Source organism: Anolis carolinensis, chromosome 3 (assembly GCF_035594765.1).
Source record: "Anolis carolinensis isolate JA03-04 chromosome 3, rAnoCar3.1.pri, whole genome shotgun sequence".
Classification (NCBI taxonomy): Eukaryota; Metazoa; Chordata; class Lepidosauria; order Squamata; family Dactyloidae; genus Anolis; species Anolis carolinensis.
This window is the reverse complement of record NC_085843.1, coordinates 236,930,265-236,953,403: the sequence shown is the minus strand read 5'-3', so window position 1 is coordinate 236,953,403 and position 23,139 is coordinate 236,930,265. Positions and strand designations below refer to the sequence as shown.

The following is a 23,139-nucleotide window of genomic DNA, read 5'->3' as shown; positions in this document are numbered from 1 at the left end:
ACAAGCTGTGTGTTCTAAGACATTTTCCATTTGCACACCATTGTAAGTACCCATATTTACTCGAGTCTAATGTGCCATTAAATCTAATGCACAACTCAAATTTCAAAATCCTGATACTCAAAATATAATTTATCATATTACATGAATATTGCACACCCCAATTTTGGGAAGGTAATTTAGTAAAAAAAAAAAAAGAGCATTAGAATCAGGTAAATAGGGTAATTTACCCTCTGTACAAATACTTGCTTTTGGAGAGAAGGAAGAGAAGCACCACATAGACCACATGGTGTTCTGAGAAGCATGTTATGGTTCATAATCCTGTTATTGAAATATTAGTTGACTTAAGGCTGCAGTCCTAAGCAAACATGCTGCAAAGGAAGTGTCTTTAATGTGGTGGGGAAATAGTTCTGAGTAAGCATGGATGTAATCATGCACAGAATTGTAGTGTAAAACCCAAGTCCATCTGTTTCAATTCCATCTAGTGAATGTTGTTCAGTTGCATAATTCGTTTTTGATTAAAATGCGGTTGTGTGAATTGTGTACATTGCTAAAATGATTTGTGGATCTTGAATTAGTGATGCTCTCAATATTACTTTATCAAAAATGTGGGGGAATATTTATGTGCTTAGGAACTTTTAAGAGGTTAGACTGATGGCCTCTGTACTTTCTAGGTTAAGTGTAAAAGTTGGTAACTGTTTTTTGTGACAGGTCTTTCACCCCCTGCAGTTTCCAAAAATCTGCCATGGAAAATCCCTCCTCAAGCAGATTTGGAGAGTGCAGAAAAAGGAAGGGAAAATATTCTCTTCCAAGTTCAACTGACTTGAAGCAATTCAAACTGTGGAAAAATGTAATAGAATTTCATCCAGAATATGTTCGTGCTAAGGGACAGTCTTAGAACTAACAAATGTTTTCATTTTTAGATCTAAGTTTTCAGACTGCTGCCCGCATTCTTGCTGCTCCCACTGTGGATGCTCTGATGGTCATGAAAGATCTAAGTCAGAATTTTCCCACAAAAGCTAGGTAACTGCTTGGAAACTGCTGCTACCATGACTGCTGTTATATAAAATGTAGAAATCGTGTTATGCTAACTGTTCACAGTTCAGTGAAGGTATTTAAAGATCTCGGGACAAACAGGAGAATTCTGGCTGATGAAACCTGAAATGAAACACTATTGCAAATCAATAGCTTTTGTATGCTTTTTGAAACGATGACCTGAATTCCAGTATTGCAATCATTTTTTATCTTAATACATTGCATTTTAGCTTCAAAAATAGACAGTGAAATATCAGTTTCACATCTGAGTGTGTGGCTTCAGTTTTAGACTGTGCAAAAAGAGGATTCTGTTCCCTTTCTGGTATCTGAAATGCAAAGATACAGAATGGGGGACGCCAGGCTAGACAGCAGTACATGTGAAAAAGATCTTGGAGTCCTTGTGGACAACAAGTTAAACATGATAGCCATGTACAAATATGTGAGGGGAAGTCATAGGGAGGAGGGAGCAAGCTTGTTTTCTGCTGCCCTGTAGACTAGGACACGGAACAATGGCTTCAAACTACAGGAAAGGAGATTCCACCTGAACATCAGGAAGAACTTCCTCACTGTAAGGGCTGTTTGGCAGTGGAACTCTCTCCCCCAGACTGTGGTGGGGGCTCCTTTGGAAACTTTTAAGCAGAGGCTGGATGGCCAACTGTCGGGGGTGCTTTGAATGCGATTTCCTGCTTCTTGGCAGGGGGTTGGACTGGATGGCCAATGAGGTCTCTTCCAACTCTACTATTCTATGATTCTATGATCTCTGAATTGTCAGTATCTTTGGAACAGGGGTTTAGCATTCTTTATCTTAATATTAAAATATGCCATTATAAGTGTTTTCTCTAGCATAAGATACCTCAAGGCTCCAGTTGGTTTTTGGAGTTTGTCATTTAAGAATAAAGTAGCACTTGAAGTCTTCCCTTGTACAGTGTTTTGAAAAGGTGGAAGTATTTGATCACTGCTCAGTGCTTTTTTGCACTATCTTTGAAGCTGAAATGTTGCTAGTTTAATGCATGCCTTGTAAATTCTAGTACAGACTATTTTAGAAAGTTTTAATTAAAAACATTTTGTGTAGCCTCCTGTTTTGGTTCTGCAGTCTATTGATATATACAGTAGAGTCTCACTTATCCAACACTCGCTTATCCAACGTTCTGGATTATCCAACGCATTTTTGTAGTCAATGTTTTCAATACATTGTGATATTTTGGTGCTAAATTTGTAAATACAGTAATTACTACATAGCATTACTGCGTATTGAACTACTTTTTCTGTCAAATTTGTTGTATAACATGATGTTTTGGTGCTTAATTTGTAAAATCATAATTAATTTGATGTTTAATAGGCTTTTCCTTAATCCCTCCTTATTATCCAACATATTCGCTTATCCAACGTTCTGCCGGCCCGTTTATGTTGGATAAGTGAGATTCTACTGTATTCCTCTTTTGGGAAGAAGTGTAACAGATAAATATGATAAAGTGAAACTTGCTATTTGCAGGGCAATGACGAAGACTGTTGTTTCTCCAGAACTCAGATCAGAAATTGAAGAGAACCAAAAGGTAATAAAGTGTACATATATATGTTTTTGACCTTCAGAGCTGAATTGGATTTAAATCTAAGTCTACTAACCAGCACCATTCCATATCTCTCTCCTTTTGGGAAGAAAGCACTATTTTATACATCTGTTAAATACCTTTGAGCGTGTGTGTGTGTGTATTACAATGATAGTAAGAAAAAAGTATTCTACATTTTAAAAATATCTCCAAAACCGTGTATCCAACATTTAACATTTGTTCAAGTTTAAGAAAGGCAGAATAATTCTGTTTGTACAAGGCTGTTCCTCAGTGGTTTCAAATGCTTTCTGTTAAATTCTTGCTGCATATATTCAGATTTTCATGTAAGGTGCTTCCTTTCTTATATTGCTTTCTCTAAATAAGTGTTGTTGAGAGATAGCTGCTGAAAAGGGGGACTGTAACCACTGTACTAATTTAAGTATAATGTCCCTAAAAACTTCACTTGAAAAGTGCCATGAGACTTCCTTATTGTACCAAACACTTTTTGAAATGGTTGCTTTGCTGGAAGAATTGAAGTCTCTTAACAATTTACAGTTTTGGTTGGTTGTGTTTTCTGCGCTGGTTGCCTTTTTATTAGAATGAGGAAGGCAAAGGATTGCCCACTTTGTGTTCCATGCAATATGGTGAACTTCCAGATTATGGTAACCCCAGGAGTGAGAGTTGTAGGGATGGCTTTTAGCAAAAAGCTGCACTTTTTCCTGTATGTCTTGTACAGGATATCCTATAGATGCCACAACATGGCAGAGTATCCAGAGAAAGGTTATTAGAAATCTTTAAGAACACAATGATAATTTTGTGTATTTTTTTTCTGAATACATAGAATCTTGAATAAAGTGGGTCATAATTGATTTAATCTGGATATTTCCCATAAGATGCTAATGAGTTCTTCAAAAAAACCTTGGCTTGTGCGTATAATTATTCCCTATGTGTCAAGCAAGCTGGTAAATGACTCTGGAGAAGTGTTTGAGAATTAAACAAATGAAATAAATAACTGATGTAGGAGGACAGTTCCATTTGTTGTCATATTTTATAACTTTTCTCAAATTGAGATTGTAGTATAATTGATATTTTATCTGTAATCTATTTTATTATTATTCAGAGGAATTATAGGAATTTTTCAGACAAAAATATGCAGAAAAGATAAAAACATACTGTAGAAAATATCACCATTAAAGTGCAAAACATCAAGAAAGCTATCTTAATGAGTTCCCTGAAGAGTTTTGTTCTAAAAAATGAAATAATACAGAGCAACAGGGTTGTCACAACAAAAAGGAAAGAAGCAGTGAAGCAAAACTAGAGACTGTCTTTGTCAAACCACTTGTGGGATTAAATTGACTTTAAGAACGTGTACTATCTATTTCCATCTATTACTGTTTGTCTTGCCAACCAATAATGCCACCCAGTCTAAATAATTATTATCAGCAATACATCTGAATTAGTTATTAATTATTTTTTAAAATAGCTAGTTTAATTATCTTCTATAGTATAACTTTATCCATTGGCAGAGTGATAGCTAGATGGTTTGAGAACTGTAAATCAGAGATAGTTGGGACTGATTTTTTCTTGCCTTTCTCAACCTTGAAAGGGCTATGAGAGTACTGTACTAGGGAATGAGCAGTTTGCAAATTTAGTGATAGTTTCCTTATGTATTGTCCCATCTTTCTCCTTTTCCTATCATAAAGTAATTCATACTTGAGTCTTGAACAAAAGTGACCAGTTTTAGTTCTTGGAATACTATTAATGTTTTTGTTGCATTCCCCCCCGCCCAGTACTTCAAAGGAAATCTAGGATTACAGTTGGGGGATTCAGCTCTGTTTGTTAATGGGCTGCATATAGATCTGGACACACAAGATATATTCAGGTATGAATCCTTCTGATTATTCTTATTTTAAAATGTAAGATAATGATTTTAAAAGGCTAGACTATGTTGATAACTATATTTTAAAGTTTTCCTCCCTGGTCTGTGCTCTTTCTAGCTTGTTTGATGTCCTAAGAAATGAAGCTCGCGTTATGGAAGGGCTGCACAGTTTAGGAATTATGGGTCTTTCCATGCACAATGTGTTAAAGCTAAATATCCAGCCATCAGATTCTGACTATGCTGTCGATATCAGAAGTACTGCAATTTCAGTGAGTATGCGTTCTTGCAATCGAAATGCATAATGCCATGGCTACCACAAAACACACAAACAAAACCCGCCCATTCTCTTTGAATTATATCTGTTATGAGATCCTTACAAAGGAGTGTATTAAAAACAACTTGTGTAGATATGGGGTCACAGAATTATTTCAAAGAATGTATGCTTTAGCAAGTGATCTGTTAAAATCAAGCAAGAAGCAATATACTACAAAGCTTAGTGAAAGGGGATTTGTTCTGTGTCAATGCAATGTTCTCTGGCAGTTTAGCTGGAATTCCAGAGGTCTGTAGAGATGTAACTAGTGAAGCAGCTATGGGATAATTTTCTTCTAAAGAACATAGCCTTTGTGTTCAAGGTTTTCACTGCCCAATGAAAAAGGGCCATAGATTCCCTTGCTGCAATACTGGAGCCCGATCCTGTGTCAAAGCATAGTGCAAGCAGTGCGGATCTTCAGGTGCAAAGGAGAATTGCAAGTCAAAAATGGTTTCCGAGTAACTGCTATTCCTTGGGAACATAACCTTATAGTTAGACAAATAGGCCAGAGCTGTAGTCTTAAGGCCTGCTAGAATTTATGTGTTGAGACTGAAATGGTGAGAAAAATAATGCTGTACAGTAAACTTTTCCTATATTTTTTCTTTACTGTTTATTATGTCTCATTGTTTTTACTATAGTACAGTTCTAAAAAGTAAAGTAATGTTGGGTGAAGGGTAACCCTAATTAACTTGGGTTTTTAGGAATTAGCTGTTCATTCACAGGATTTTTATCTCTCTTTTTCTATTTTTAGTGGATCAATAATCTTGAAATTGACAGCAGGTACAATTCCTGGCCTTCCAGTGTTCAAGAGCTGCTACGTCCTACTTTTCCTGGAGTAATCAGACAAATAAGGAAAAATTTCCATAATCTTGTATGTAATCCTCTGCTTTATTCTAACTGCACACTGATTTTTTTTAAAGTTGGACAATTTTAGGTTTTCTTCCCATTATGTCACTTTCTGAATTTACCTGCAGATAGGAACAGAATCAGAATGCCTTTGATTTTGAATCCATAATAAATCCAGCAAGATACCATGATCACTAGTATCCAAACAAATAGTAAGAATATGATCACTACACAACTGTTTTCCAGCAGAAGTATTCTGTCAGGGCAACTAAAATAATTTCATTAGCAAATCCAGACTGAGATTGGTCTAGATATTTTGCTTCATCCAAGGCAAATGGGGTTGAAACACCATAACTCTCTCTATAATTTTGCCCAGTTGAGTGATGGCTGCTAAAAAAATGCTGTCTCCAAAAAGTGTTAAAGAGCCGTTGTACAAAATAATTTTTCAAAGCAGTTGGTGCCTTTCTTCATTGTACACAGACAATAATTGCTTTGTGGACCCACGTAGTCAGTCTTTCCTGCTAGTTGTTAATACTCAAAAATAATGAATCCAAGTAACTGGCCACAAGTCTCCAAGCACTTTCTCTAGATCTTCATGGCATGTTAACTGAGACTGATCCCATGCAACTAGACTAGATGGAGCTGTGGACATCAGCTAGAAATGTATCATCATGAGTGTCAATGCAGTTCCATATGAATTGGAGTTTGTGCCATGTAAATTTGTCATAGTAGGCCTTCAAAGTTTCCTGAGGTTAATAATAACTTTAACCTTCAAGTTATGAATCTTTGCTGTTCATCATCATGCTTTTGTTACATCTTTCAGGTATTCATAGTAGACCCATCCCATGAGAGCACAACTGAATTACTGAGTGTGGCTGAAATGTTCCTTAGTAACCACATACCACTGAGGTAATCCTGTGATTTATTTCTCAAGTTCCTAACTTTACCTCTGAGCCTTTATATAACATTCACAACTGATAAGTTTCCTGATCATTAGAAAAGTAAAGACTGGGCTTGCTAGAGGTCTGCTGAGCATTCATTCATCTTCTCCATTCAGTTTTCATGCACTTTCTTTATCTGTTTTTCCTGACCATGTGAGAGAGAACAAAGGGCAGAAGTGTTTTGGAGATATCAGTAGGAGTTAATGAACAGGCTGATTTGTTTTTTGAGCTGTGGAAGATCAGATATGGGATTGCGGTGGGACTGCAACAGATGCATATGCTTGTGACTGTAGTTTTCTGAGAACTGGTGCAGGTGTAAAACTGGTATCATGTACCATAATCCCTCTCATGCATAACTTCTGTCATGTAGAACAATGACTGAATATCTATAGCAAGTTCAGTAGCAGTTAATATTATGAAGATTATGTTCTTACCCCAAAATTTGAAACAAGTTAACAATTTGCTAAGAGAAGAATCTCAATTAATGCTCAGCAGACAGGTTAAAATCATTATAAGCATAATGGGTCACATTGGTAAAAACGACAAAAATGTTTTTGCTGACTTCTCTTTTCAGATAAAGGAAGGGATTAATTATGATCAAGGAAAGCACATGCTACAGCTTTCTCCTAATCCCTTTGACCAAGGTCAAAGAACTAATTGTGATGGGCAAAATCACATCTTCCCCATTGTTAGGTTTTGATCAGTGTTTTCTGCCACAGAGATTTTTACTGTCAGTAGCTATGCATTGAATATTCCATTATCATTCCAATTGATTATTGTTTTTTTTATTTAAAAAAACAGGATTGGTTTAGTCTTTGTTGTAAATGAATCTGACGATGTTGATGGCTTACAAGATGCTGGGGTTGCTCTCCTTCGGGCCTACAATTATGTTGCACAGGAAGTAGATAATAACGTTGCCTTCCAGACGGTTATATCTGTAAGTAATTCTTCCCAAAGCCAACATAGATATATTTGCAAATGTCAGTACTATGCTGGAACAATAAGAGAAAATGCTTTCTTTACGTCTTCAGAATAGTTGGGCTGATAGTCATTAAAAGAATAATAAACCTTATTTCAAAAATGTAAATTGCCATATTTATTAACTTGGTTTTACTTCATTACTAGTTAAAATAATTTGTTCTTCAGACCAATAAAATGTTTGTTTTTAAAATCTGTGTTGGTGGTTTTAACTACCACTTTATTTCAGGTTGGTGATTTTAACTACCATAACTACCATGTTATCACATGCTTGATTTTAGTCTGTCATAGTTTTACCATCCTTTGGAGTCATGGCCTATGCTGTATTTTAGTTATTTTGACCAGGTTTATTTGCCTATTCCTTAAAATCATTTTGAAAAATTAAAGTAGTGTGGGTAAGGTGTTTTGATTCTCCCTTTTTTAAAAGGACTGTCCTATTAAAGCACCCAGGAATAGAACTTCTTCTGTCAAAGCAACTCGTCTCCCATTTTCCTTCTTAGTGTGTCAGTGGCATGTGTGTCCCTTGTGGTATGCTTTATGGAAATCTGATAGGGGACTAAAGAGGAAAACATCTGGAACCTGATTCATTTGGGCCACATTTTATTTGGCATTCTTTTCCTCTCACACTGCAATAGTAGTAGAGAAAGAAAAGCAGTGTGCAAATTTCTCTTGAGACCACAAGACTTTACTCTCCCCTTGCTCCTATTTTCACTCTGCTTCCTGTCTTCTATTGGTTTTGTACCAATGTGAGAATTTAAAGCCCATCCTCTCTCTTCCCATTTACTTTTTGTTGAGGGAGGACATGTTGCAACATGTCTCTCTCCCACCCTTTTCTCTTAGATTATTTTTAAAAAGATCAGCCTATTTCTATTCAGGAATGTATTTCTTTAATTATTGTTCCTCCTGTTGAGGATTCTCAAAATATTTTTTTCTGGCTGTAATTTGATTCTTTCAAACTTGTCATTATAAAATGGGCACCTCCTCTGTGACTGGAATAATAGCTCTAAGAGGTCTTTCATTCCAATAATAATTTCTCACAATCCATGCCCTCTAACTTAGATTTGATCTGAAATGTGCTCTTTGCAGAAGGAGTTCAAGGCTGTATTCCCACTCTCTTACAAAGAGAGTGGGAATACAGTTGATATATTAATATTCTTTCCTGAAAGAAAGGGAGACAAGGTAGTCTCAAGTGTGCTTCATTTTGTCTTCATAGATCTATAACAAAGTAACTGCAGGAGAGAAACTGACAGTGGAACACGTGGTTAGTGTTCTTGGGAAGCAATATCCTTATGTTGAAGTTAATAGTATCTTAGGCATTGATTCTGCCTATGATCTAAACAGGAAGGTAAGAAATGTCTATACAATGCCTGGATCTTATAGTTTTGTATGCCTTTTGAGATAAAATTTCTGTCAACTATTGGGTGCAGTGACAATCAGAGCAGGATACGTTTTCTGAATTATTGTAACACTTTAAAAAGAAACAGTGTGGTAATATTCCCTGTTCTATTTTTTCTATGAGCAAACTGAACCTACCTATCAAGGCTTCCCTTATTATTGTCATAATTTTGAATCCTTTGCACTCAGCTCAGAAAAAGTGGAAAGCATGAGAGTGGCTGAATAAACACTACCCAATATAGCAACATGCACTGTGTTAAATTTCCTTGTAATTCCCTCTATGAGCAGCACATGAAAGTGGCTATTCAATGCACAGGGCTCCAGGGAAGCCTACAAAAGAGTGTCATATAGCTTCTAATGTCTTCCAGGGGTCCTCTGAGGGTTTTTTCAAATTGAAAAAACTCTTGGAAGTATATGTGCCATCTGAACTACTGACCTGAAGATCTGAAGATTGGTAGTTTGAATCCGCGAGATGGTGTGAGCTCCCGTCTGTCAGCCCCAGCTTCCATGCAGGGACGTGAGAGAAGCCTCCCACAGGATGGGAATACATCTGGGCATTCCCTGGGCAACATCTCTGTAGATGACCGATTCTCTTACACCGGAAGTGACTTGCAGTACATTCTCAAATCACCTCTAACACGATAAAACCCCACTAAAAAAAGCCGTTTTGGGGGAACCTACCTCTGAAACAGATAACTAGTGAAGAAGAAACGGTCCAGAAGTATCTGGAAGTGACTCCCTGACCCATTGAGATTCCAGAAGAGTTATAATTGTCCTTGCGATCATCCATATGTGCCCATTTCTAGGCTAGATTATTCTGAAACAGGTTCATGGGATGGATGGTCTGTGACATGATATTCAAAACAGCATTAGTGTGTTGGGTCTTGAAGTGAGATCAGTAGCAGTGGGAAAAATTTATTTGTTCTGTATTTTGTGTATTTAGAAAAGATATAGTTACTATGGTCTGTGATGTCATGCTCAGAACTGCATTAGTGTGGAAGATTGTTGCAATGAAGCCAGTAGCAGAGAGAAAAATACTTTTATTTGTTGTGCCTTTTGGTTTTTTAGGAAGGACGTGGTTACTATGAGCAGACAGGTGTGGGTCCCCTCCCAATAGTGCTTTTTAATGGGATGCCCTTTCAAAAAGATCAACTTGACCCTGATGAATTAGAAACTGTGACAATGCATAAAATACTAGAAACCACAAGCATTTTCCAAAGAGCTGTGTATTTGGTAAGTTACATTCTTTTTAAAAAGTACTGTAGACTTGAAGCTTTGGGACAAAATTCAAAAATCTATGTAGGTAACTTTGTGTGTTTAAGTACTTTTTAAATATCATAAATATTTGCCACCTACTGCCCCAGAGCAAAACATTTTTGAATGGGAGTGGATGAGTTTCACTAGTAGTTAATGATATGATAGAGAGATTTAAGAATGATTTCAAATCAGCATCTTGGGTGCAAGTGAAATCTAAAGTATCCTGATATTTTTTTAAATCCTTCTTTTTAAGATTGTTTCTGATTTCTCAAACAGATTCTAAAACAATGTTGTTGAGCTTTTTGATCTATATTTTTTGTGTTTCAGGGTGAACTGTCAAATGATCAAGATGTGGTTGACTATATAATGAACCAGCCAAATGTTGTTCCAAGAATCAACTCTCGGATCCTGATGTCCGAGAGAGAGTACCTAGATTTGACTGCAACAAGTAAGACACACTTTGTGTTGTAACAATACAAACATTTGTTGGTAGGCCCTTAAGTCTTGATTTGGACGCGAAACAGACCCATAGTTTAGCATGTATGCCAAAGTTGTTCTCCCAGTTCTCATATCTAGCATGGCATGAAAAGGAGACTGGAATCATCCACATCTGTTTTCAAGTAATTGCACTTTATTCCTCCATAACAGGGCAAATAATGATTAGCTTAGGCTAGGGGTTAATTACCTCTTTCATCTTGAAAATCTTATTTGTTCCTGTGTAATTTTTTTTTGAAAGGCACATGATGGGGTGAATATAGTTAGATCAAAATGGACATGACAGAAGCAACATTCGTTCTCTGACCATCATTGTTAATCTCTTTGTCTTCCGTCCGCTTTCTGCATGGAAGGAATAAATGGAGGGATAATGGGCAAAGAATGAGACAGAGACATCAGGAGCTGGAAATATTTGGATAGAAATAGTGGATATGGAACTAGGGACAAGAAGGAAAGAGAAAGAAAATGTTACTTTCGCTACATCGATTTTGGTTTTAGCTACCTTTGGCAAATGTCCCTCGAAGAGTGCATAGAAACAAATATAGTCCTGTGTCAGGACCCAGGCTGCAGAACACCAATAACCATGCGCAGAGGCCAGACTCTATCTAATATCTTTATTAAAGAAATATATAAAAACAATAAAAACAAGTGAAGAATATAGTTCAGAAGCAGACCTTTCAGATGAGGTCAAATATAGTCCAGAAATGTATTGTCCAATATAAGATATTAGAGTTCAAAGTTTTAATCCACTTGACCGAAACACACACTTTGCCAAGCAATAGTGTGGGGAAATAACAGAGTCCTTATAGTCCAATGAAGCTTGACAACAAGGCTGGAATTAAACTTGATTCTTGACTTGATCCTAGACTTGAAACGAGGCAAACATGAAGTATGAAACAAAGTCCGTGGCAAAACGTGAACAAGGCAAGGCTCGAAACTTGATCCGGGAAGCAAGGAACTGGGATTACGAAGTCCACACACGATCTCTCTCCTCAAGCTGATCAATTGACTCCGCAAAGTTCCCCTTGCGACAAACACCTATATTGGGTCTCGTTTTCCCGCCAACAGAACACTTTCCCTAGAGAACGAGAAGCGAAACCCAACTCTGTCCAGATGCATGACTCCTTAGAATTTCCCAAGGGAAGCAGACCTAATCAGCTAGTTGTTTGGCAGCGATTCTCAGGCTCCGGCGATTAGCCTCTCTGACTCCTCTATCTCTAGTATAATTGTCCCTCCGGGGAAACGGGGGGGAGTTCTGCCCAAGGCCTGTTTGGCTGAATTCTTGAGGGCAAACATCCTCCAGGTGGAGAGGCTCCAGCTCTGGCTGAACCGGCGAAAATCCCATGTTTTCCTCTTCGTCTGCCACAATAGTACTAGGAACAGGATTACAAGGCCCATGAGTCATCACATCCTGAAATAAAAATGATTCTACTTTATTTATCTACCATTGAAGTGTGAGATTTGAAATCTTGCATTAAATTTGACACTCTTGTTCTGTTGTATCCAGATATATTATTTATTTATTTATTACAACATTTATATCCCGCCCTTCTCACCCGAGAGGGGACTCAGGGTGGCTTACAATAAACACACATGTAAAAATTATACAATACACTATAAATTAGATTAAAAATTATTAACTTACATCAACATTCATAAAAACATTCTAAAATACAAATGGACGTGTTCAAGTTCAAAAGACTGGGTCTGTCAATTGAGTTCAGATATGTGTCTTCAATTGTTTGTCACTCTTTTCTGTGTTGTACAGGTCTTTCACATCCCTTTCTGTTCGTTCCAATCTTTACCCGCCATTAAATAATACTATGTAACACAATTTTTGCTCCTGGGTTATAAATGTCATTTCCTAATTAGTTATATCATTAAAAACATGGGAGAAGTTCATTAAACTGCAAAAACTTTTTTGTGGGAAATTCTGCAGCACATTTTGCTATAGCTTTTCAATTATTATCTCATTGAGTCTCAGTCAATACAACGTAGTTTATGGCAGCCACAAAAACCAAGTTTCTGGAGTATAAAAACTACTTTGAAAGTAAGAAAGCACAATTAAACAGGAATAACACTTTCAAATCAGGAACAGAATGTTTTTCAAATGATGTTATATAGTGTAATCTGATTTAGATTTCCTCCTGTCAGTTTCATTTGATTTAATATGGACTAGTTCCTCATTTCTTAGAATTTGCCCTACAACAACTAGCGTGTAATTTTTGAGGTCATAACAGATATGGAATTAAGTCTCAGAGAAGAGCACAAGGGTTTGTAATAATGCCTTTGTTCAGAAATATAGGAGATGCAGGAGAAAGTGTTTTCTGGAATTCTGTTGAGATTATGGAACTCTCTGTCTAGTTTTCCCTCCTATGCCCTTCAGTTTCTCTCAGCTGAATTTTACTAGCTATTTTTTTAAACAAAATACCCTGTTGTGTCTTAATGTGGAATTCAAGTTTATTAAAGAAATTATTACATTTTAAATATTATTTGGACTTTTTCACATTTGAAATGAAGAAGCATAAAATATAAACACCCTCAATGAATGCTGGGTTCCTACTGGTAGCTTGTACTTCTCACTGAAATAGTTAAGGCTCTGTGTTTTCCCATTACATCCTTATGCTCTCTTGGCCTGCCAAGGCTACATTTTAAGGTTGTTAAATGTTGCAGCAAATATGAAATATTAAATTGCTGATGTAAGAGTTATAACTTTAAATAATTGACCTATCGGTCTAGCATTCCTGTTCTTTTCATGTGTTCAAATATCAACCTTAATGTAGGGTTCTTGCTATGTTAAATTATTCTTGCAGATAATTTCTATGTGGATGACTATGCTAGATTTACATTCTTGGATTCCAAAGACAAGACAGCTGCAGTTGCCAACAGCATGACATACTTGATCAAGAAAGGTAAAATTGTGAGATTTTCCACTCTTTTCTATTCACTTGCTGCATCTGATGCAAGTGGATACTTATTGTTCTACTTTTATCCAGGAGTCCTTTGTCTCTGGTGATATATTACAGTTTTTCGTTTTTGCTAGCTTAAATTTCTTTTTCGTCCTCTGGTTTGTCCCTAACATAGAGCCAGTTTGGTTTGATCAAATTCTGTAGCTTATATGGTAAGTATAAGAAGACACTTTGGCTAGTCTTCAGCAAATGCAAGCAATGTAAGTGACTGGATTCCTTTAGTCCGTAAATGAATTATGATCCACTGGATCAATAGAGCTAGAAATAATTGCTGACTATCCTCCTGGCCCCACTACACCCCTCTTCCCTTGGAAAATCTTCTCTATAGGATTATCTTTAGCTTGAAATGCTCCTGCTGGAAGAAGCAAGCTCAGAATCCAACTATCCAGCCATTTTTTGTTTATCAAATTTGAAAAGTCAATTATAGCCAAATTGCATGGGAACCAGAAAGAATCAGCATAGATTGGCTTGTAAGTTACTATAAAAGAAATGTTTATATCTAATTTTCAGACAAGATCATAGAATCATAGAATCATAGAATAGTAGAGTTGGAAGAGACCTCATGGGCCATCCAGTTCAACTCCCTGCCAAGAAGCAGGAAATCGCAATTTTCTTTGTGCGTAATATGATTTGTATTCATAGACCTGGTCTATACATGAAACAAGATCAAACTGGTAGATTCATAAGGTGATAAAATAGATTCCTTTGTTAGGTTTCACATAGATGATACAATTTTAAATTGTCTTTTGTATAATGAAATACCACAGAAGATTATAGAAAAACTAGCATAATACAAACTGACATTCCTGCCCATCTTTCTGCTTGTTTGTACATAATATTTTTCCCACTACCAGTTCATTCCTATCTCGTTTGTTTTTGTGAAATCATATTTCTTCTCTACAGGGAAAAGTTAAGGAATTTCTTGACAATGTTTTAACAGTATACTATTGCTCAGTCAGCAATGCTGGCAGACCGTATCCTTGTTTGATTGTGTTCAGGAAATGAAAATATTATTTATTTTCTTAGGCTATAAATATACATTGTATTCGTTTTTGTTCCAAATGAGTCTGGAAGTGTTTGAAATATTTGTGTTTCTACTTTTTATGTAAGATTTTGGGTTATTTTTGTCTTAATCTGTAAATTATATTGAATATATAATATTTGCACACAGACAACTAAGATATTACAGTATGTAGAATTCTTAAAAATAAATGTATTGAAATTATGAGACCACCACATTGTTTTACAACTTGCCAAGTTTTATCAAAGTAAGAGAGATTGGCTGGGGCTGTAACAATTTTTTTACAGTGAAGTAATGATTTCTGATTCTCTTAAGGAGGCCACAGTTCACTGCTTAGGAAAGCTTTGCACAGAGTGTTCCAATTTCAAATCTATTTGGGCGGGGGGCAAAGTGATATATCATGTAGTTGGTCACCAAGGAGTTACATTGGATTCATCTATCCTTCTATAGACCTTGCTTCATTGCATAAATTGTTTTGGTCACATTGGGAAATGAATTTTGTGTGAATACGCTTTCAAGTTGTCTGTCGACTTATGGCAACCTCATTAATTTCATAAGATTTTCTTAGGCAAGAATACTTACAGTTCTTTCCTTTGAAATGTAGCTTACAACATATGGTATTCATTGATTTGGGTGACCTTGCTTAATGTCCAAAATCAGAAAGTGAGCAATTACAGTACTATACCTCTGTTGATATCCTCCTAAAGGCACCAGATTCTACCTGGTAGGATTCGGACGGAGAGACACTACCTAGGTAGTTTCCAGATGATGAGGCCACAGATATTATGTTAGGTTTCATGAATATATTTCTTTGGGAATCCTTTAATCATTGGGTTAGGGAATCATTTCTGCCACTCATACTTAAAATATTATCATGAAGCCTCTGGAAGAAGTCAGTGGGAATTTGGACTCAATACTATCAGTATGCTTATGAAACTATTTGCTGTTCTCATTTGCTTTGCACTTAAGTGAGGCAGTGAAGTCCTTCTGTAGATGCTTTGTTGTACTAGTAGTAGTGGTCTAGCTGTGACTATGTAAATAAGAGTTTGGTTACTGGGATGTAGTCATGCAAGGCATAGGAAGTTATAGAACATGTGTTCTGAAACTGTGTGTTCCTAGATGTTTTGGCCTTCAACTCCCAAAAATCCTAAGAGCTGGTAAACTGGCTAGGATTTCTGGGAGTTGTAGGCCAAAACACCTGGAGACCCACAGATTGAGAACCTCTGTTATAGAATATAACTGTTATAGACTATAACTTCAGTTTATTAGAAGAGGGAAAGAACAGATATGCGTATTAAGTAGATAAATAAAGATTTGGATGCAATTAATCCATTAAGTGTTGATTTTGTAAGAATATTCATAGAATGTTCTTTCCATACTTCCAGTACTGATTTCTGAAATATTGTAGATAGGAAAACAAGGAAAGAAGATCTAAGATACACAACATGGCTCTTTTTCTGGAGTTAATGCCATCCAACATTTGTGGTTATTTGTAATGGTGCTGCACACCTAGCTGTAGCTCTTGGATAGGTCTGCTTTGTAAATTAATTATATTTTTCCCCACTCTTTTCTATTTTACCTCTGTCAGGAATGTCCTCCAAGGAGATTTATGGTAAAGATTTTCAGTGCTTTCTTCTATATTAACAAATTTTCATAATTAAGGAAGATTCATACCTCTTTTTATTGACATTAGTACCTGTAGGGAATAAAATATGAATTATTTGTGTTTTTAAATGTCTTGGTATGTTATAGTTGGTACTGATCTAAAAAAGTTTATTATCCTCGGATGAGAAAACAAAGACAATTGCAGCTTCTTTGTGATTCTCCTTCTTGTCCCATTTTTAAATAAGTAGTAAAACAATATATAATTTTAGAAACAGAATTTTGGAGCATGTTTCCAAAAGGTATCAAATCCATCTGAGCAAATTTTACAAGAATCGGAAAAAGGTGCTGAGGATAGACATTCTTTTGCTATAGAATGCAATTTTCTAAGCTCTGTACCAAGGAAATTACCTCATTTTGATTATGTTGATCTATACATAATATTCTACATACATTTTGATAGTTTTGATCTATACATAATATTCTACTCCAAGAAAACATGTGTGGCCACTTATGACTCATTTTTCAATATTTTAAATTTGGTACCATTTGGAAACAGACTCCATAATCGTGCACGTGTATTTTGCATTGCTTGAAAAAAATCCTTAATTTAACATACCTATTCCTAAACTCAAATATCTCTAGGATATTTATATATATTACCTTACATTTCTTTTCCTTTAGACTGCATGTCACTAGCATGAAATGAAAAGGGTGCATTGTAATAAGGTCAAGATTTTTTATATTGTTTTCTTAAATGAATTGATTCTTTTTCCTTCGACAGATGATTCTTTTATAAGGCCAGTAACCTTTTGGATTGTTGGAGATTTTGACAGACCTTCTGGAAGACAGCTGTTATATGATGCTATCAAACACCAGGTATGTAGCACCTCTTTACTTTAGGAGAAAATGAAGAAAGACATTAGCCTCAGCACACATAAAGTACTGAGCTCAACTACTATGATTTTCAGAGACAAATTTAATTAACTTCACTGTTTTCTATTTTTCAAAGAAGATTAACCACATATTTTTCATGCAAGTACATCTTGTTGCATTCTGATATCTCTTTGCATCAGGCACAGCCTAGCTTAATTATAGTTGAAATTCTATAGACACCTACCAGGGAATGAGTGCTGTAGAATTTCATGCAAATTATGAGCGGACATGCATGACATTGCAGTGTAAACCTCCAGTATTCCATTACTTTAATACCTTTGCAAAATAAAGACTAGGGCAGTCTTCTTCAGCTTAGTGAACTCTAGAAATTTTGGGCTATAGTTCCTAGTATTTTTGACAGGACAGGAGTGGATTGGATGGAAGTTTCATTGTTTATAAACATTTCATTGTTTATGCAGAAATCCAGTAACTATGTCCGGATCGGAATGATTAACAATCCTAGTGAAGACCCAGACAGTGAGAACACGGTTATTGCCAGGGCCATCTGGGCAGCCTTACAGACACAAACATCTAACAATGCCAAAAACTTTATCACAAAGCTGGCTAAAGAGGAGAATGCAAAAGCACTGGAAGCTGGAACTGATGTCACAGAATTTGCTGTTGGGGTAAGCATACACTGGCTTCTGCTGTGAGGTACATTTGTGAATGCCAAGTAAGAGCAACACTTGCCTGTTTCCTAATTTCCTTAGCTTGGTTTTTGCCAGATGGATTAGGCTGCATTTTCTAGAATCCTTTGGCCAAACTTACTGTGGAATTCTGAGAACTGTAGTCCAACACATCTAGAAGTACTATGTCGGGGAAACCTTTTCTAAGGCAATCAATTCATTTTGGAGAAATGCATTGTCTTGTCTCTTTGTTCATTTGCACTAAGGATCATTTCTTTCCTTCTCAGGGCATGGATATCAATACCTTTAAAGCTGCTTTTGAATCTTCTAAAGTTGATTTTATCTTGTCACATACTATATACTCCAGAGATGTTCTTAAACTGTGGAAAGGACAGAGGGCAGTAATCAGCAACGGAAGGGTGAGCAAATTGAACTTTTAAATCATGTTTCACATGTAGTAAAATTTAGTTAACATGTTTAATCCGCTGAATTGTTCATACTCAGAAAAGCTTAACAATGTAAATTGATTGACAACTGATTAAATAAATATAAGAATCAGCCCTTTGGTTCTGAATGTGGTGAAAAGAAAGTTAAAAATAAAAATCATCAATGTATAGTGTTATGAATTTTGGCAGGGTGTGTTCCTCTACAGTGCTTCTCACCTGTGGGTCCCCGGATGTTTTGGTCTTCAACTCCCAGAAGTCATAACAGCTGGTAAACTGGCTGGGATTTTTGTGAGCTGTAGGCCAAAACACCTGGGAACCCCCAAGTTCAGAACCACTGTTCTAGAACTTCAACTTCATTTGGCTATATTTGCTCTGCCTAGTACTGGGACATGACAGAGTAGTAGCTCATCAACATCTGCAGAATGGAATGTTCCCCAAACCTTTATTTTGGGCTTAGGAGTTTTAGTCATGACTAGCTTCCTCTAGTTTATTTAAAGTACTATCGAGGTTTAAAAAGCTGGTTAGGGCATGAATAATAATAATAATAATAATAATAATAATAATAATAATAATAATAATAAAACTTTATTTATATACCGCCCTATCTCCCGGATGGGACTCAGGGCGGTTTACAGTCATAAAAGCAACACAAACATTACATAACAACATAATACACATTATTAAACAAAGTAAAATAATACAATTATAACAATAAATCACACTTACATGACCAGATCAAGGGGACGGGAACCATAAAGGGAAATCTTATGCAATATATTCAGGCTCAGAAGTCGGCGGTAGTCCAATATAATTACTCAAAAACCTGCCGACACCACCAGGTCTTCAGTTCCTTACGGAAATTGGATAATGTAGGGGATTGCCTGATCTCTTTTGGCAATGCATTCCAGAGCCGGGGGGCCACTGCCGAGAAGGCTCGTTCCCTCGTCCCCACCAGCCGCACTTGAGACGGTGGTGGGAGCGCGAGAAGAGCCTCCCCGGAAGATCTCAAGGTCCGCACTGGCTCATAGGAGGAGATGCGATCACGGAGATAGATAGGGCCCAAGCCGTGTAGGGCTTTATAGGTCAAAACCTGCACCTTGAATTGGGCCCGGCAGTTTATCGGCAAAGGGTTCCAAAAAAGGCTAAGAAATTGAAAGTTAAAAACTCTCTAGGTGTTTCTTGATGATATTAGGCTTTGGAATTTTACTATTCACACCTCTTGATCCATTTAAGCACCAGATATCTGGGTTTTCTTGGTAACTGGGCGAGTGAGGGTTCTTCAGTTCTGACAATCCTGAAGTTCCTTTCAGGGCCTAACTCAAGAAGTTGATGTTGCCCTGTAAAGTCTTACAGCTTTGGGCTGCCTGTCTGCAGAATCGGCTGTCTCATTTTGAGCCTGTCCAGGTGTGAAAATCTTTAGGGGTGATCCTGTTGAGAATGATACTACCTGAAGAGGTCAATTTGATGGATTACGCTTTCTCCTATGTTGCTCCCAAAAGATGGAATACATTCCACAGTGTTGGAAAACCCTCCATTCTGGTTGCTTTAGGAAGGGTGGGAATACACATTTTATCATTCTAGATTTTTTGTTCTTATTTATATTATTGTATTGATTTTATAATTTAATTTGTTTTCAGGTATTGTTAACTGCTTTTGTCATGTACTGTCTTTTAAGTTAAAAGGTGAAATAAAAATATAGTGAACTATCTTTGTTGTTACAGTTATGGGCAATAAGGTCTCTCAAAACTCTGTGTATTGTTAACTCGTTAAAGTTGTTATGCATCAGCTGTAATGACAATTGGAATATTGCAGACTGTGTCCACCTCTGTAGCTTTATTTTTCTGACTTTGTTTAGATTATTGGTCCTTTGGAAGATGGTGAGCTTTTCAATCAGGATGACTTCCATTTGCTAGAGAATATTATTTTAAAGACATCTGGACAGAAAATAAAGGCTCACATTCAGCAGCTAGGAGTAGAGGAAGATCTGTAAGTAAAAATGACCAAACTGTAAAAAGGAAGAAAGATGCCTCTGTTAATATGGCTTTTCTAGATATATTCTTCAACTGTTAGAAAGAAAGAAATCAAGAAAGTTTTTCTCCTTTCCTTTTATTGGCAAACCTCATTTGGATATTTTACATTCTATGTGAATGCTTATCATAATGGATTTGATACTATTAACTTTATCCAGGCTTTTTCTTAGAAAACAGGGACTCTTCCTTCCCATTGCAGTTCCTTTCATCCCTCCAGGCCACTCTTGTGGGAGAGTTGGCAGAAAGAGATAGCTCTTGTGCCAGGTTTTTAATGGCACAGTTGAATATAAGCCATTGATTATTTTGTCTTTTGCTAAATCATCTGATAGTATTCTTAATTTTCTTTATTAAAAACTAGTTTGGGGACCCAGTGGTGCCCCGATTATTAGGAGAAGGCATTGTTTGTTTGGGGATGTTAGGTAATATCCTAAGTTTGGTCTAGTTTAGCAAGGGTGAACTACAACTCCCAGATTCCCAGGGAAATCACCCCCAAACCCCGCTTGTATGTACAGTTGGGCATGTTGGGTCTGTGTGCCAAGTTTGGTCCAGATCTGTCATTAGTGGGGTTCAGAGGGCTCACAGAATACAGATGAATCACCTCCAAAGTCCACCAGTATTCCCAGTTGGCCATGTTGAATGTGTGTGCCAAGTTTGGTCCAGCTTTCTCATCTGCTGGGTTCAGTGTACAGGTGAACTATAAGTCCTGGATGTCGAGGTCAATCACCCACAAAGCCCGCCAGTATGTAAATTTGGCCATGTTGGATCTGAGTGTCAAGTTAGTTCCAGGTACATTGTTAGTGGGGTTCAGAGTGCTCTTAGATTGCAGGTGAACTATTCACCCGAGTCCCTACAACTCATATAAATCATGGTGAATTCTTCCAAAACCTCTCTCTCTGGTATGTTCATTTGGTGATCAATTCCTGTTTTCTGTGTGCCATCGGAAAGGGTAGGAAAGGGTTAAGGGAGAGGCAGTGGGCAAGGTCATGGAAATAGAGAGAGAAAGGAACACTGAAATGTGTTTGCTGTAACCTGCAATGTCCTTGGAGAGAGAGACTTGATGTTTCCACAGCACTGGGAACTATAGCCTGTTTGTGGAGGCTGGAGGCTGTCAGTGATCAGACACCCGTGCCACATACACACATACAGATTTTCACTTTTATTATGTGTATAGATATCCTGTGATGAACTTAGTAACACTGGAATAAATATTTGAACAGGTGTCTCTTCTTTTTTCTTTAGTGCAAGTGATCTTGTAATGAAAGTGGATGCCCTTCTGTCTGCACAGCCAAAGGGAGAAGCAAGAATTGAATACCATTTTTTTGAAGATAGACACAGGTGAAAAGAAAATCAGATTGGTTCTTTGCCAGTATAATTGACCCTTGGTGTCTGCTGGGGTTTGGTTTCAGCTAACCCGCCCTCTGGGTATCAGAATCTCTGGATATTCAAGTCCCATTATGTACAGTGGCATGGCATAATAAAATAGTGTCTCATAGGTAAAATGGCAAAATCAAGATTTGCATTTTGGATTTTAAAAAAAGGTTTTCAAGTCATGAATGGTTAAATCCATAGATACAGAATTTGTGATTAAGAAGGGCTGACTAGATATGTGTAAAACTAACTTACTTTATAATACATTAAACAATCCTAACAAAATCTTGACACTTAAAAAAAACTTTTTAGCATTAAGGAGTGTTACGGATTACTATTCCCTATATGTTGACAACTTAATCTGTGTTTAAAGAAAGTTAGGATTAATATACTAAACCCTCCTAATGTTGGCTTTTGCTGATACTTCTTTGGTGGACTTAAGGGGAAAAGTCTTGCATGCATATAACTAGTTGTCTTTCCTCTTCTTCAGTGCAATCAAGTTGAGACCAAAGGAAGGAGAGACGTATTTTGATGTTGTGGCTATTGTTGATCCTGCTACCAGAGAGGCACAAAGAATTGCTCCACTTCTTATGGTATAAATCTCTTTTTAATTTGAAGTAATTGGTTGAACTCGGCAATGAATGTTCTGCCACTTCCTGCATTACAGAAGACAAGACAATCATTTGTAGACTGGATATGGAATCTACAATTAGAGAGTAAATCTCACTGAAAAATTCTCAAAAATCATACTTGATATTCAAATCATGGTGGCATTCTTTTAGTGAAATTTTCTGAAAAGATACCAAATGTCTTGATCATTTTTTGTTAAGCTTAAAATATGAATATTTGAAAGCAAACATGTCTTGATATGGAGGAAATTAAAAGCTAAATGCATAAAATCTGATTCCTTGGAACATGAAGTAGATATATTCTCATGAATTAAAGAAAAAGTGTTCAAACTATAGTTTAAATATAAAAAACACCTGCCGCCATCACCTATATGTTCCTTTTTACAGCATCCTCTGTTCAAACAAGAAGATAAATACAACCAGTATAACAAATAAAGATACCAAGGAATGCATAACGTATTTATTTTAAAATGTTAAACGGATACATTTAGATTTAGGTAAAAATAAACATAGACTAATAGATCCTATTTGGTTACAATTAGTACAAATAACTTAAGTCTTGTGAACTCTGGATTTAATCCCCCATCACATCAAATTTTGTGGGAGAAATCATAGAATCAAAAGTTGTAAGGGATCACAAAGGCTATCTAGTCCAACCCCATTATGCCATGCAGGAATACATAATCAAAGCATTCCTTGCAGATAGCCAATCTAGCCTTTGCTTAAAAACTTCCAGAGAAGAAGACTCCACCACACTCTGAGGCAGCATATTTCAATATTGAACAGCACTTATCATCAGGAAGTTCTTCCTAATGTTTAGGTGGAATTCCTT

General features: G+C 36.6%; 1 protein-coding gene across 3 annotated transcripts in view; it reads left to right on the top strand.

Moving 5' to 3' along the window:
* uggt1 (UDP-glucose glycoprotein glucosyltransferase 1) overlaps positions 1–23,139 on the top strand; it is a 52,459-nt gene that overhangs the window by 13,558 nt on the left and 15,762 nt on the right. For 2 of the 3 annotated variants that reach the window (XM_008106476.3, XM_016992143.2), the window contains exons 10-27: positions 921–1,020; positions 2,525–2,585; positions 4,370–4,461; positions 4,577–4,727; positions 5,520–5,639; positions 6,438–6,523; positions 7,357–7,492; positions 8,747–8,878; positions 9,997–10,161; positions 10,513–10,633; positions 13,494–13,592; positions 16,259–16,282; positions 17,057–17,151; positions 17,628–17,834; positions 18,122–18,253; positions 20,136–20,266; positions 21,550–21,645; positions 22,169–22,271. In XM_008106476.3, the coding sequence (XP_008104683.2) occupies positions 921–1,020; positions 2,525–2,585; positions 4,370–4,461; positions 4,577–4,727; positions 5,520–5,639; positions 6,438–6,523; positions 7,357–7,492; positions 8,747–8,878; positions 9,997–10,161; positions 10,513–10,633; positions 13,494–13,592; positions 16,259–16,282; positions 17,057–17,151; positions 17,628–17,834; positions 18,122–18,253; positions 20,136–20,266; positions 21,550–21,645; positions 22,169–22,271 (2,051 nt within the window). The remainder of the gene's footprint in view (positions 1–920; positions 1,021–2,524; positions 2,586–4,369; positions 4,462–4,576; positions 4,728–5,519; positions 5,640–6,437; positions 6,524–7,356; positions 7,493–8,746; positions 8,879–9,996; positions 10,162–10,512; positions 10,634–13,493; positions 13,593–16,258; positions 16,283–17,056; positions 17,152–17,627; positions 17,835–18,121; positions 18,254–20,135; positions 20,267–21,549; positions 21,646–22,168; positions 22,272–23,139) is intronic. The other variant, XM_016992144.2, reaches the window with a different exon arrangement.